The sequence below is a fragment of the Scaptodrosophila lebanonensis genome, unplaced genomic scaffold (genome assembly GCF_003285725.1).
Source record: "Scaptodrosophila lebanonensis strain 11010-0011.00,11010-0021.00 unplaced genomic scaffold, SlebRS2 tig00000080-arrow-pilon, whole genome shotgun sequence".
NCBI classification, from domain to species: Eukaryota; Metazoa; Arthropoda; class Insecta; order Diptera; family Drosophilidae; genus Scaptodrosophila; species Scaptodrosophila lebanonensis.
The window spans coordinates 2,380,182-2,394,850 of NW_022060561.1; the positions used below are offsets into that span (position 1 = coordinate 2,380,182).

Sequence of the window (14,669 nt, forward strand, 5' to 3'; positions counted from 1 at the left end):
CTTGATCAAAGAGACGTTAAGAATATCAAAAAATTGGGGCTCTATAATTATTTGTCGATTGGCTTGAGACATTGCAGGATGCTGTTGGTATTTTTAAAGCATCATTTGAAGCGAACTTTTATATCAAATCTTCAGTTTGGTTCCAAAAACAATGCAGCACTCGTTCTTCGTAACCATTTCGCAAAAAAAAAAAGACCCATTGATGCTCCAGAATTGATTGAAACTTCTCTAGAGATATTGCAGATGCTGTTGATATTTGTAAAGCATCAGTCAACTCCATTTTAAGATAACTTGTATATCAAATCTCCAGTTTGGTTCTAAAAACAATGCAGCACTCGTTCTTCGTAACCATTTCATCAAAAACAAGGCCTATTTCCTTCCAGCTTCGTGGGACACCGTTATTATACGATTTAGCAGATTAAGGCCGGTACGAACAAGAAACTGAAGAAAAAGACTTAAAAGTTATAATGAATCAGACATTGCCGGAACACCCATGTTGTTCAGAATTTCAACCGAAAACTTTATTATCATTTCCCATTTCTTCACAAGCTGCCTTTGGCTTGTGGCACTTTCCTCACAACAACAACACAATGACAACAACAACAACAGTAGCAATTATGCGGTCTAATGGCGGTTCTAATGAAGCTTCAGTTCCGATGTGGGGGACGCAGCTGTCTTTGTTTTGGATTGCTGCACAGAGAGAATATATTCTTTGCTTCTTTTTCGTCGGGCGATTGCACTTTATCGCAGCATGACCGCAGGCTCTTGATTTGCGAGTGCATTGCATACTTCGTGGCTAGTGTGTCCGGCATTGCAATGGGACTCGCATCCTGTGTGTGTGTGTGTGTGTGTGTGAGTGTGTTCTGTTCGCGTTATTTGGCCGGAATGTTCTGCAATTAATGAGTTATTTTTTGGTTGCTTATTTTGTTTATGTGTGTGTGTTTTTTTTTTAGCAACAATTTGTTTTAGCTTGGAATTTTTAATTAATGCAACACACGCGCTCATTTGTTGTGTTTCTTTTAAGATTTTCATAATGGCAATGCAAACTATTTGGCACAACAAATTGTATGACATTTTCATATGAAAATTGCATAAGCATGGGTGTGGCAGTTCGCCTCTAGGGCTCTTGTACGAGTATGTTTTTGTTGCCTGTATTTCTAATTAGCGTTCTTTGTAGTCTTGCAGATATGCACACTAAATACAAACATGTATTTACATAGCGCAAATGTATTTTATTTTTTTAAACTTCAATTCGGAGGATTAATATGCATACATCCAATCGTTAATGTATTACAAATACTACCTAATTGTGTACAGAGCAATATTTGATTTAGCAGAGAAATATTTAATTTAATTTAATATTTTAAAAATATTTGATATAATAGAGAAATATTTGATTTAACAGAGAAATAAATGATTTAACAGAGAAATAAATGATTTAGCAGAGAACTATTTGAGTTAACAGAGAAATAAATGAATGAACAGAGAAATAATTAATTTAACAGAGAAATATTTGATTTAACAGACAAAATTTTAATTTAACAGAGAAATATTTGATTCAACAGAGAAATACTTGATTTAACAGAGATATATTTAATCGAGAAATATTTAACTTAACAGAGAATATTAGATTTAGCAGAGAAATATTTACTTTAACAGAAAAATATTTAATTTAACAGAAAAATATTTGATTTAACAAGGAAATATTACATTACATATGTACATATTTGATTTAACAGAGAAAGGTATGTTTTAACAGAGCAATATTTGATTTAACAGAGAAACTATTGATTTAACACAGACATATTTCATTTAACATAGAAATATTTGATTCAACAGCAATATTTGTTTCAACAGGGAAATGTTTAATTCAACAGAAAAATATTTAGTTTTAAATATAAGATGGGAGAGCGAACGCGGCTTAGCTAGTCAGGAAAATCATGTTTCAGTTTTAAAACACGACCAATTCTCATTAGTGGAGTCCTGCCAAGACTACTGTCAAAGTATATACATACTATATATATATCAATGTTCATTGTAATGCTTCGATTTCTTATGAGACTAATACAAACTTGTAGAGAAAGCCTCCAGACTCGACTTTTGAGTAATACATCGAAAACTTGTTAATCCGGAAAAGTATAAGAAAGGGTTTTCAACGTTTTTTCAAATACTGCAGGAAAAACCGTATAGTTTGTGGCTCTCACGATCTCAGTTAAATATTAAATAAAATTTTTAAGAACTTTGCAATGATAAGTGTGCATAAATGTCAATATTTTAAGCCACCTTAATCAAGTGGATAAATTGTTAACACAACAGAAAATCTCTTAAGCACTTAATCGTAACTTGAAAACATAAGTGCCAATGTCATAACCGAGCTGGCATGCCAACCAAAGGATGTCCAATGTCCAGAGCCGGCCCACTGCTGCCAACTTTCAACTAATTCCTTGAGCAAACATTAAGTTGAATTGCAATGGCCTGAGCTGCATAACTGCATGCATAAAATAGGAGGGAGGAGTACTGGGAGACGGCGAAGCTGCTGCTGGAAAAGAATTTTCCACTTTTCAAGTGATTATTTGAAAAATTTATTAAAATGCTCATTTGAAGTTATTGTCGTGCACGCTTGATGTAGATACTTTGCTTTTACGACTAACGAGACCGAGATGTGAACGAGACGACGACGACGACGACGACGACGTGGACGTGGACGTGGACGTAGACGAGGTGGACGTGGACTGAGCCCCCAAGTGGCCCAAGAACAGAGCACAGGCAGAGGCAGAGTGCAAAGTTTCAGCGCGATAGAAGGATGTGGACGACGTCGTCAGTCATGTCAACGCAGCGCAGCATACTTCCGGAACTCCAGACGCGCTCAACTAACTCAACTTTTACGTATACGGAGAGCAGCCGAGTGGCCACGACTACGGCACTGGCACTGCCACTGGCACTGGCTCTGTTCTTTCGCCAGCCGTCAGCTTGAAGTTTGAGGCGTTTCCCAAGTTGAGCCGCCGAGTCGAGCAATTCACTTTTATTGAAATGGCGTGCAATGTTCTGTTGGTTGCTTGGTTTTCCTTTTTTGCTTCGCTTTTCCAATTCGTCGTTGGCTCCACAACTACTCGCTCTCTCTTCACACGAGTATGTGTGTATGTGTATGTGTATGTGAGTGTGTGTGTGTCTGTCTGCTTAGTTTATTTTATTTTGTATTTTAAGTCATTTCTATGCTGCATCATCCGTTGTCCGGGAGTTGATTCTGTTGATGGCACAAAGTGCAGTGCAATTCATTTTAATGGCCGTCGCCGTCGTCCTCTGCCGAGCTCAAGCTCTGCCCTCTTAGTCCTCCGTCGCGCGTTATTCCGTCACTTGAGAGTCAATTTCACAAAAATAGAAAGAAACGAAAAAAAGAAAACTTGATTTCACATTTCCAATTCGGCCGTCCCGCCGCTCCCTCCCTCCCTCCCTACTCGCACGATTTAGGTATTTCTTCTCCCCACTTCCTCCAATTCCACTTCCACATCTCATTCATTCATTTTTATGCAACTGCAAAATTGAGTCAGACATTGTTCGGCATTGTGGGCTCTGCGGGCTCTGCGGGCTCTGCGGGCTCTGGGTGAGCAGAACGTGTTTGGGATTGCCTCAATTGTTGATGTTCAGGCAGCAAAGTGTTTGTTTGTGCCAGGCCCTGGGACTATTTTGTGCTCCGAGTCATGAGCTCACATTGTCAGACCAAATCAAAGTACTATACTGTAGTGCTTCAAATCGATAAAGCTAATTCAATTAGACAGTTAAGTATTGAAGCAAGGGCTATAGTTTATAAATTACCTTAAAAGAGCACAATTTAATAGATTTATTCTGTTCATTAGCGTGGTCTAGACTTTTAACCAAAACGCATATAAACACATCCGAATTTCCGCATTTTTCTAACAGTTCCTACACATATCTATAAAGTATAAGCGATTTTCTATTTATTTTTCATCACCTTTTATATAAAGAAGCACAGAAAGATCTATCCATTTGTTGTCTTTTAGACCTATTCCGAACGAAAAGCTCTTTTCCTGATCACAAAAATTGCTGTGGAAGCAAGGACTATAGTTTTCAAAATACATTAAAAGAGTACAATTTAATAGATTTATTTTGATCATTAACTTGGTCTACTCTTTCAAGCTAAATGCATTTAAACACATCCGGAATTCCGCATATCTAGAAGTATACGCGATTTTCTATATATTTTTCATCAATTTTTAAATAAATAAGCACAGAAAGTTATATCCATTTGTTGTGTTTTAGACCTATTCCGAACGATAAGCTCTTTTCCTTATCACAAAAATGGCTGTGGACAAAACAAAACGTACCTAGTTTCCAAATATTACTACAAATTTTACTGAAATTTGTTCAGTTTCGCAAATCACGCAATTTAGAAACTTTCTGACGATCAGAGCGAACAATGAATGGGGCCTTCTATCTTATAATCAAGTCCAAGCATAGATACAAATAACAAAGAAATTGTTGAAGAATAACACCCATATAGGTTATTTGATAATAAATAAAATTTTAACTAATTTTGAAGTAGTTTTCAAATTGATTAATTGAAACAATCTCTAACCTAATAGCATTCGAACTGATTTTAATTCAGATGTCTATTCTAAAGAAATCCAACTACTATTTCATGTTTTTTTTCGAACCCAAAAGTTACTTTAATTAAAATGCTAAGATTAATTCCGTAAATTGTTTTTAAAGAAGTCACCTAGCTATAATACAGAAAAAAAAAAACCTTATCAACACTTAGTAAAATATTATCAATTATATGGAATTATAATGTAGAGCTACTCTATTATTCTTAGGTTATTTTTCTGAGCGCACTGTTTGCTTAACTGTCATTACTGTTTAACATATATTTAAGCAGCGTGTTTTGGATCAATTCTTATGTATGCTGGATCTATTCGTCTTTCCTGAAAATAAATATAGAGAAAGTATTAGCGTGCGTGTATAAATAAATCAGAATATAATGCCTTATACGAACCTCTTCTGGTTTCATCAGCGCAAACTTTCCATATGGCACTTCCAAGCTTAAAGGCGGTTGTTTACTGGGCTCTCTGATCTCCTTCAGTATATTGTAAGCCTCAAATATGAAATCACGGCGAATGTTTTCGGCATATATTCGGAATAATTTGAGCTTTGTGCATGATTTCAGAATTCTTAAAGCAGCGTTCGAAATGTCGGTGTCAGACTTCAACAAAATGGAAAGTTCTTCCAATTCTGTTAGCTGAGTTAAAAGATCAACACACTCTATATCGGAGAAAGAGCAATTTAGTTCCTTTAGGGACTTTATGTGGACGATTTCCTGAGTCTCATCAAATGTCAGCATGCCGCGTTTAATGCTTAAACTTTCCAGCAACTGAGGATCCCTGGCTACCAAGCTCCTGAAGAGCTGCACAGTGGAGTCCGTTTGCTGGTATTTTCCAATAATGTGGAGATGTTTCAGGTTGGGAAGCTGCGCAAATGCCCCATAATCGTAGCTATCACATTTCGATTTGAACCAAATGTACAGCTCTTCAAGGCTAGTACAGTACGGTACTAGATCGGCTGGTTTTTCGGGTATAATGCGACAGACCCGAAACTGTAATGAACGCAGTTTCGGATTTGATTTCAAGAATGCAATCCATTGAGGTGTGGTCATGCCTATGTCTGTTGAGAGTTCCTCAAGGTTTAGTTCCTTCAAATGATCTCCTTTGAAACCTGAAAATATGTATAGGGAAAATGAGAAAAACTTTTAGAACAATGACAATTACAGTGAAATCTCCCTTAATGGGCACCTCTTTTATACGGACACTCTCTTCGAAGGAAACTTTTTCTAAAACATTCGATCGGTGTATAAAGTATTTAAGTATCCCCTTAAGCGGACAGTCCCTTATCAATAACATGTAAGCAGACTTTATTTAAAAACCAACTACAACAAAAGACTTCAACTTCTAAAACAGTTAGCATGATGTCTTTATATAGTTTTGGGAAAGCTCCTATAGCCATTAAGTGGAACCCCAAAGAAATATTTTGGTTTTTAAAGGTTTGTAAATCTGATTCCATTCTTCTTTATTCTTGAGTGGAAAAAAGAAAAGAAATGAAGCCGTAAGCATTCTTAATAAACCTTGTAACAATTTATTAATAGCATTTCGTTCTTGATACAACTATTTTCGAGTCGAGCAAAGAATTAAGTAACTAATTTTTCTTCTAAATGTACATCATTTAAATATTTCTTTCTGCATTTTACGGCTGCGCAGTCAGCGTCAATTTCTATTGGGACCGAAAAGCTTTTGAGCTTTAAAGCTCTTTAGCAAACGTTGTGCTTAACATCTGGTTGAGCCAAAAACTACTAAAACTACACACCCATTTATTAAAAAGCCACTACAGTCATTTGAAATAGATAGGTTTTTCATTTCCCCATCAGCACTTACCTTGATTTGTGAGAATGTTGAGGCTCTTAAGGTTGGGTAACAGACTGAGAGCTAGAAAATATCGATCGAATATACGCCGAGAATCTGCATACACTCCGCACAAGACAAGTCGTTCCAAAGAACGCATATTGCCAATCGCTTCGAAGTATTGTTGATAGAAGAGCTCTTCATTAATATTTTTGAGTGCGTTTAAGAAACCTTGGCATTCTTTTACATTCACGAGCAATTTCTTGACATTAGCGCTGACGATAAAAAACAGCTTGATACTGTCTTCAAAACAGTTATCCTCAAGCTTATATTCTGGATATAGAATCGGCGTTCTGTCTTTCAACACCTGCCGAAATCTTGTGCAGACGCGCGCAAAATTAATTTGATCCTGAATCTCTAGATATTGTAGCAAGTGGCCCAAACAATCATCGTCTAGTTGTAATATATGGAAGTCACTCATTTTGTATCCACTTTAATTGAAATAGTTACAAACTATCTAGAACCGAACTGGATTGCACAGAATTTGATAAACAAATGAGTCAACATTATTAAATCAGCGAAAGTTCGATCAGCTGTTTAATAAAGACACTATTCAACTTTTAAAAGAACCCCACAAAGCTCATTTAACCAGAAATGAATTAGTTGATAACGCGCGAAAGCTTTCAATATGAGCTTTTCTATATAAATACTTAAACAGTTATGTCTATTATGTTGTTCAAAAAAAGCAAGAACGCAATGCTAGAGTCGAATGGGTTGAATACCCTATTTCCACTTCTACATAATGAAAATGATTAAAAAACAAACTGCGTTTTTTTTATTTTGTTTTTTTTTTTAAGTCAACAAATATATAGAATATCAGTACGCTATTATTTCAACTTAAAAGATAAGAAAGCTCAAAAAATAAATAAAAAAGTGAAAAAAAAAATAAAATAAACTCGTGTTGCTTGGATATTAAGAGAGTCTACACCAAAGGTTTGATGAATGTGGGCTCAACCGTCTCCGAAGTCCAGGCGTTCATCCAGACAGACGTGTATGGCTCTATGGATTCATGTCGTCATGTTTTCTTCTCCCTTCACTCTTCGTGTACACGGTATAACAATAATGTCTATTAACGCCTCCGAAACGTTGGGGGAATTTTATTTGCCATACTGCCATCTATAAATCCAATGTAGTCAGAGCAAAACGAAAGAAAGGAAAATCTCCTATTCGGTGGGGGAAAGTTTAAACGACAATCCGGCAAGCTGTGCCCTAATTTCGACTATTTTGTGCTTACCAACAGATACTTCATTCCATTCATATTATCTGCGTGCTTCAAAAAGAAGCCTCTGTGCAAAGTTTGAAAGCGATATGAAAAATAATATTAACTTATACATACACCAAATATGCCCCCACACTTTTTGAGGGCACCATATATAACCGCAATATTTAATATAGAAGAATACATATATTTATCAGGATAACTTTTATCACTTTATCATTATATGCCCCAACATGTTCTGATGTTTTATTAAATTCTTAATCAGCATGACGAGACAAATCAACCTAGACATAAGCATCTGTCCATTCGTCCGTCTGTATGAACGCCTAGATTTAGAAAACGATTGGCATTTCATACATTTTTTTAAAATTAATTTTTTGTGGTCGATTCTGGTCTTCTAGTTCAACTCAAAACTATTCAGCGAAATCATTTTCGAAACGTGATGTGCACAATTGACGATGGCTTTGGAAAACGTTAAGCTACAAATCGTCCAACGATTCAAACATAAGATACGAAACCTAACTAGGGCTTAACAATAAAAACTTAACTACAAATTTGGGAATGCGACAAATATGTTAATGTCTCGAAAAATGTGTAATTTGTGTGAAGAGCGGGTTAATAAATAAAAGGGTATTTGTTATAATCCAGAGAGGCACGGAGTAACAATAGTTAAGAAAGACTTCTTTCCATAAAAAAAAATGCAGCCTTATTCCCAGTGTACGCACATCTCCGTTTGAAATGAAAACAAAATAAATACACAAGTACTTAAGTAGACGAAATTTTGCTCAGGCGTTAATAATGGGGTGGACTTAAAGATGGAGATGAGGCAGACAGAGGCACATGGAACGATCCAAAGTGCAAGGGTGACGTTTAACGGTAATTTCCGGCAGAGAGTTTTGTTTAGCTCAAGTTTTGTGCAGCGATAAGCAGGAGCAGCAGCCGAAGAAGAAGGAAGGTGTCAGTGTCAGGCACTTCCCTAATTACATATGGCATAAATGTCGTCACGCCCATCCCGGACCCCAGCACCCCCCGCCCCACCCATAGCTTCAACTAATTTCACATGCAGCACAGGGCGACGCATCAAAATCCAGCTAATGTCGCGCAAGCAAACAACAACTCAGAGTTGAGCTAAGAAAACGAGACAAGACTTACGTACCAATTACATGAAAGTTTCGCCCCCGGCTCAGAGCATACGAGCAGTACGAGTTCGAGTAGATGGCAAACTTAAAGGAGCACACACACACACACACACATCCTTGTGACTGACACCGGAAGCTGTCGCTGCACTCGTGAGTAACGCTCGCGGCCCTGTGGCGAAGCAAAACTTGGCCAGAGCATCCTTGTCGCGCTTGCGAAATAGACAAGAAAGGCGCTGTCATAAATATTTATGCGAGTTTTGGGAACAACAATGCGCACAACACTATGTGACTACGAGTATGTGCTGCTTCTGCTGCTGCTGCTGCTGCTGCCTTCTGGCAAGCCGAAACGTAAACTCATAAAGGAGCTGGCTGCACACACTTCACAACCCACATACTCCAACACACATGCGATTGTCTAAGACACATCCTTCGCCTGCATTCAGCTGACAATGAGCAGCAGCAGCAGGATACATTTGCACCTGCCACACCCGCACATGTTTGCTCACCTTCGTTGCGCATCCGCCCCGTTGCACAAGCAACTCAAAATGGATGGCGTGCAAAAGTTGACACAACAGCTTCGCCGCAGACAGCAGCTGCTGTCTCTGTATGTTTGCGCTGCTTTGACAATCAGCAAGGAGTAAGGAGTAAGCAGTTCACCCATTTCTCTGTCCAGGCACTCCCTATGCTGATGACAGCGACAGCTCCAAACCCACGACAGCTCCCGCCCACTAAACAAAAGGGCAAAGTTTTCGTTGCCAAGCGTGAAACATTTCGTCAACTAATCGCAGCGTTCCAAGATTGCAACTGGAGCGGAGGCAGGATGACTGCCTGACTGGCAATGTTAGGTAGGATGCAAGCAAATAATCTTGTTGCGATATTTGAAAATTATTGATTAGAGAAAATACAAAAACTAGAGCTTTAAACATCTCTTTATAATTATTTGCAACTAAATGTTGTGGGGATGAATGAAAAAATTACTTTATTTTGAAATTTATCACAAAACATTGGGTACAGTAAATAAAAAAGAATAAATATGTTAAAACCTCAATAAATTAGGGATCAGGAATAACCAAATGTGTTTTTTTGTCTTTTTTGTAAAAGCTTACACACTAAGTTTGAATTCGATCGGTTGAAAAATTCGTATTTTTCATATAAACTTTGTGGCCTATTATTCCCCCTTTGGAGTTCGAATTTTCTAAAACCGCGAATTTGTTAAATGCTAGGTAGGATGCACGCAAATAATCTTGTTGCGATATTCGAAAATTATTGGTTAGAGAAAATACAAAAACGAGCGCTTTCAACATCTCTTAATACTTATTTCAAACTAAATGTTGTGAGGATGAATGAAAAAATTACTTTATTTTGAAATTTATTGCTAAACTTTGGGCACAGGGTATAAACAAAGAGTAATGTGCAGTTTTTTTTGTGTTTTTTCTAAAAGTATGCAAAGTTTGTATGCGATCGATGGAAAAAATTCGCATTTTTCATATAAATTTTGTAGATTATTTTTCCCCCTTTGGAGCGCGAATTTTCTAAAACAAAGCTTTTAATTTTGGCAGCTGTAGCCCACTTTTAAGAAAAAGAGTGGGCGGCTAGTAGTCTAGCACGACGCAAGATAATCCAAAAAGTAGAATAAATCCGTAAAAGTAATAAAGCCATTGTCCAGAACAGTCTGTTCAACGATTGTCCTTGACATACGCTCTCAGGCTGCTGTCTCTCAAAACATTTCTTGTGTAATGACTCGATGGTGAAATATTTGGTTTATGGATTTCTTTGTTAAGCCGAGTATATCTAAAGCTAAAAAAAGGTTCATAGGACCCAAGGAATGGAACTGAAAATTATTAAGACTATGGTCAGATGACTGGCAATGATGTTTCTTCCTTCTATTAAGCGCCATAACAACTCTTCAGGCAATTACAGTTTTCTGCTTCAAAACCTTTATTTGTAGCTCTAAGAGGGGAGTGGAATTCCCACCAAGCTTCCGTTATCACATGCGTCCTTTAATGGCAGATCAGGACGACTTATAAATATTCTAAGCGCTAACTTCCGTTGCTCCGCTGCGTTTGAATTAACGCGACTGCTGAAGCACAATATTCCTCTTAATAATGCGCGACATTAACAAAGTTTCAATCTTTAATCTAAATTCCTGTTAGCGCCAACGTCGCACCAACAATGGCCATCCAGGAACCCAGGAGAACATTGGGAGAATGTTGGGCGCCCGGGCGCCTCTTACCGACATTGTCATGCATTTCTAATGACGCGGACGCACCGTGTGGGCGTGGATCTAAAATGGGGCCGGGGGGAGTGGCTTTTCCGTGGCAGTCAACGCTGCGGCGTTGATATGTGAAATGTCACTTCGTGTGCAGTTTGAATGAATGGCGACGAGAAAAGAGATCCACGCCACATGCACTGACAAAAAATTCGCCATCATTGTTGTATAGGAAATATTTCAAAATATTTTTGAAAAAACAAATTCAAGGAATTATAAAATGCAGTAAATAGTAAAAAAGAATGTTAGTAGAGCGAACACATTAGGCTAATTATAACACTTCTGCGAAAAGCTAAACATCTTAAAAGATTAAAGCTCAACAACAACAACAAAAAAACGGCTCTGACAAAACCGGACATTCATCAGCTTTTTGCTCGTAATTATTGCCGTAATGGCGGTTTTATAGTATTTCATATTTTAGAACAAATCCAAGTTTCTTTACTTTGGTAACATTTTGGAAACCTTTTTCCTTGATTTGCCTTATAATATTCCAGTTAATACCTTTAATTTTCTAGCGAAAAACAATATAAACAAGCAGAACGCATCCTCACTCTCCTCATCTCACTGTGGTTGAGAAGATATGAGGAATGGTTCATAGGGTGTATAAGGCTGGAAGTTTACTTATAGACTTCCAATCTTTAACAGAAGCCAAAAAAAGTTCCTTATTCAACTAATAAAGTCTTTATATAGTATTATTACCTTCCTGATTAAGCTTACAAAGTTATTACAAATTTCCTGCTGCATTAAAAATGTCCGCTCAGAAAAAAAGTACATAGAAGTAAGAGAGAGGGTTCTGTACTTATTCAGTGCATGGCAGTATATATTTTCTGAAAATGCTCAGTCTACATTATTTTTCACAGTGTACGCTGGCAGACTAAATAGTCCGCTCATGCCTGTCCAAGACGATGTTGTCATTTAAGACTTGACAAAAGGATGCCATTTTACCTGCAGCACGAGAAGCTTGTTGTACATTTCTGCACCATTGCTGTTGCTGTTGCTATTGTTGTTGGTGTTGTTGTTGGCGCTGCCGCGCACGAGGATAATGGCAACGACATAATGTTGAAAGAAAGCAAACCGAATTACATACATAGTTGCAGCAGCAACAAAAACAACACAAGTATACAACAAGTAGAGATATGTATAGTTCTATCTCTTGCCTCGGTTCGTTCATAGTAGCTGTTCATGGCTGTTGTATTTTCAGTTATAACATTAACTTTTATTTCCTCAACTGCATTTTGCTGCCTTGCTCCTGCTCCTGCTCCTCTTTCTCCCCAATGTGTTTATTCAGCGCCCACAACTCCTGCTCCAAATCTCTCTACCACCTGCATTACTTCTGTCTCGCTAATTCGCTGCTGGCTGATGTGAGACGTGTTCCGGGCATTAAGGCACTCGTAAATGTATGGTCTGCTCTGGAAAACATGTTCATTTATAGCAGATTACTGGGGGAGCCAATTATGCGGGCTATATATATGATTTCACTCTTTATATATACTTGCTATATTTTAGTAATACATTTTTCGTAATATATTCACAAAAACACCAACGAACAAAGAAAAAGGTCTATATTTTTTCAAATACTATAAGTACATATTAGTACCCGAAAAATTCCTCATTGAGATGGACATAGGACGTGTTTTTCTTTGTAACCCAAAAGGACAAGAAATAACCTGCCCGTAGAAACACAAGTAAAATGCAAAACACATTATTGTTTGCCATTTGCATCAAACATCGCTGTAGCACAACATACTGTTATTCGGCAGCGCTCTCTTGCTCTAATTAACATTGTAATTTGGCACTTTTGCATTAAAAATCGCTATAACATAACATAATATAATTCACTCTCTTCATGTAATTAACATTGCAATTTGGCAGCGCTCTTGCTGTCATTACAGTGGCTGATCTGCAAACGCAAATACAATGTTAGGGCCTTGCGCTTTGACGTTTCCATCAGAAATCTCTGTAATATAACATAACTGCGTCCACAGCGAGCTTTTGCTCTGATTTACATTGTAATTTGGCACCTTTGCATTATAATCGCTGTAACATAACATAATAAAGTTCAGCTGCGTCTACAGCGCTCTCTTCATCTAATTAACATTGTAATTTAACAGTGCTTTTGCTCTTATTGCTGCGGCTGATCTGCAAATGCAGCTGCTATGTTAGGGCCTTGCGTTCGTCAAAGTCTAGGCTAGAAGTTGTGAACACCCGCGCCGCCCAGTATTTGTTGCTTTCCAGCATTCGTACACGATTAATTTGATCTCGCATTTTTGGTGGTCGGGGCGAAGCTGGGCAATCGGTTAGAGCCACAGCCATAATATACTTAGTAGTTGTCCATGGAGATTAAGAATAAATAATTATAACGCTGCCAAAAAAATGTTGGTAGCTCAACAAACATTACACTGGGAAAACTCTTCAGGTGACTCGATATTTCTAAAAAAAAAACTGATCTACTCACTCTTCTTTTTTTCTAAACAAATAAAGATATAATTGGCAAAGCTACATAAAGCTAAAAAAAACTGATCTACTCACTCTTCTTTTTTTCTAAACAAATAAAGATATAATTTGCAAAGCTACATATATTTGCAAAGTTTCAGTATTTGTACAAATCTTCCATTGCATTGCGGTTTAACTATTTATTGAAAGCATTTATATTACACATTTCTGGAAATCTTCCAGCAAATGCAGATTTTCGCAGCTTCAACTAATGTTCTACTCGAATACATGTGTATAAAAATGCTATTCTAGCCACTTTTCGTTTATGATTCGATTTAAAAAGCATTATTTTATAAATGTACGCTCATCACTAAAACTCAGATCGCAAGGTGTTGGTGACAAGCCACAATGCTGGAGTAGTTATCGCTGGAAAATAAAAATTGTATTGTTTTTTTTTTATGTCCAGTTCTATTGCATAATAAATTGTCTTGAGTTGTTCGCTGGTAGTTCGTGCCTCACTTTGCCAGTGATTGCCGACACACTAGTATACATACGTAGTAGTACAATCTAATTTTTAGTCAGAGCCGGAATGCAACCAAATAGTCTGCCTCATTTAAAGTCCACGCTGCCGCCAACAACTCTCAGCTGTTCCGATTAATTAGCATCCGTAATTGATGTGCATAAAAGTTAGCCTACGAGTTTGCAGTGCCCCTGCCCCTGCCCCTGCCCCCGACTGCTGCTGCTGCTGGTTGCTGCCTTTTTGAGTGCTGGACATGCTGGACGAGGACGTGGACGTGAACGTGGACATAGATGTGGATGTGGACATGGACATGGTAGGTCGGCTGCGCATCGAACGTGCCTTGCCCCGTCCAATTGTCCAATCGTCCAATTGTCCGATTGTCCGTTTATCCGTCTGTTCAGTGCGGCCGCCAGGGCGAGTGAAACGTGACTTTGGTGCGAATTACTTTTGCTTTGATTTAATGTAATTAAAAAATTTCAAATAAAATCTAAAGCAAAAGAGAAACGAAAATAAGAATAATAGAAAAGCAGAGAAAACCTAACGAGTGTGTCGTAACCAATGCTGTCAGATTCCATCTACATCCTTTGACGAGTCAAACTTTTTACATTTTACACTAACTCGG

The 14,669-nt window shown here is 37.7% G+C and overlaps 2 protein-coding genes across 2 annotated transcripts in view; one reads left to right on the forward strand and one right to left on the reverse strand.

Annotated features, from left to right (window-relative positions):
- Positions 1-14,669, forward strand: part of LOC115626050 (zinc finger protein 585B) — a 60,230-nt gene that overhangs the window by 38,205 nt on the left and 7,356 nt on the right. The window lies entirely within an intron of this gene.
- Positions 4,812-6,824, reverse strand: LOC115625860. Its single transcript, XM_030521068.1, has 3 exons — positions 6,441-6,824; positions 5,012-5,727; positions 4,812-4,940 (listed from the first exon to the last, which is right to left on the reverse strand). The coding sequence occupies exons 1-3, from the start codon at positions 6,565-6,567 to the stop codon at positions 4,887-4,889; spliced, it is 897 nt and encodes a 298-aa protein (XP_030376928.1). The 5' UTR covers positions 6,568-6,824; the 3' UTR covers positions 4,812-4,886.

Excerpts from the sequence above, each read along its gene's own strand:
- LOC115625860 (XM_030521068.1), bottom strand. The coding sequence starts at position 6,567 with ATGCGTTCTTTGGAACGACTTGTCTTGTGCGGAGTGTATGCAGATTCT. Across the intron at positions 5,728-6,440 it reads CAACATTCTCACAAATCAAG|GTTTCAAAGGAGATCATTTG; the intron begins GTAAGTGCTGAT and ends ACATATTTTCAG. Across the intron at positions 4,941-5,011 it reads CGCTGATGAAACCAGAAGAG|GAAAGACGAATAGATCCAGC; the intron begins GTTCGTATAAGG and ends ATTTATTTTCAG.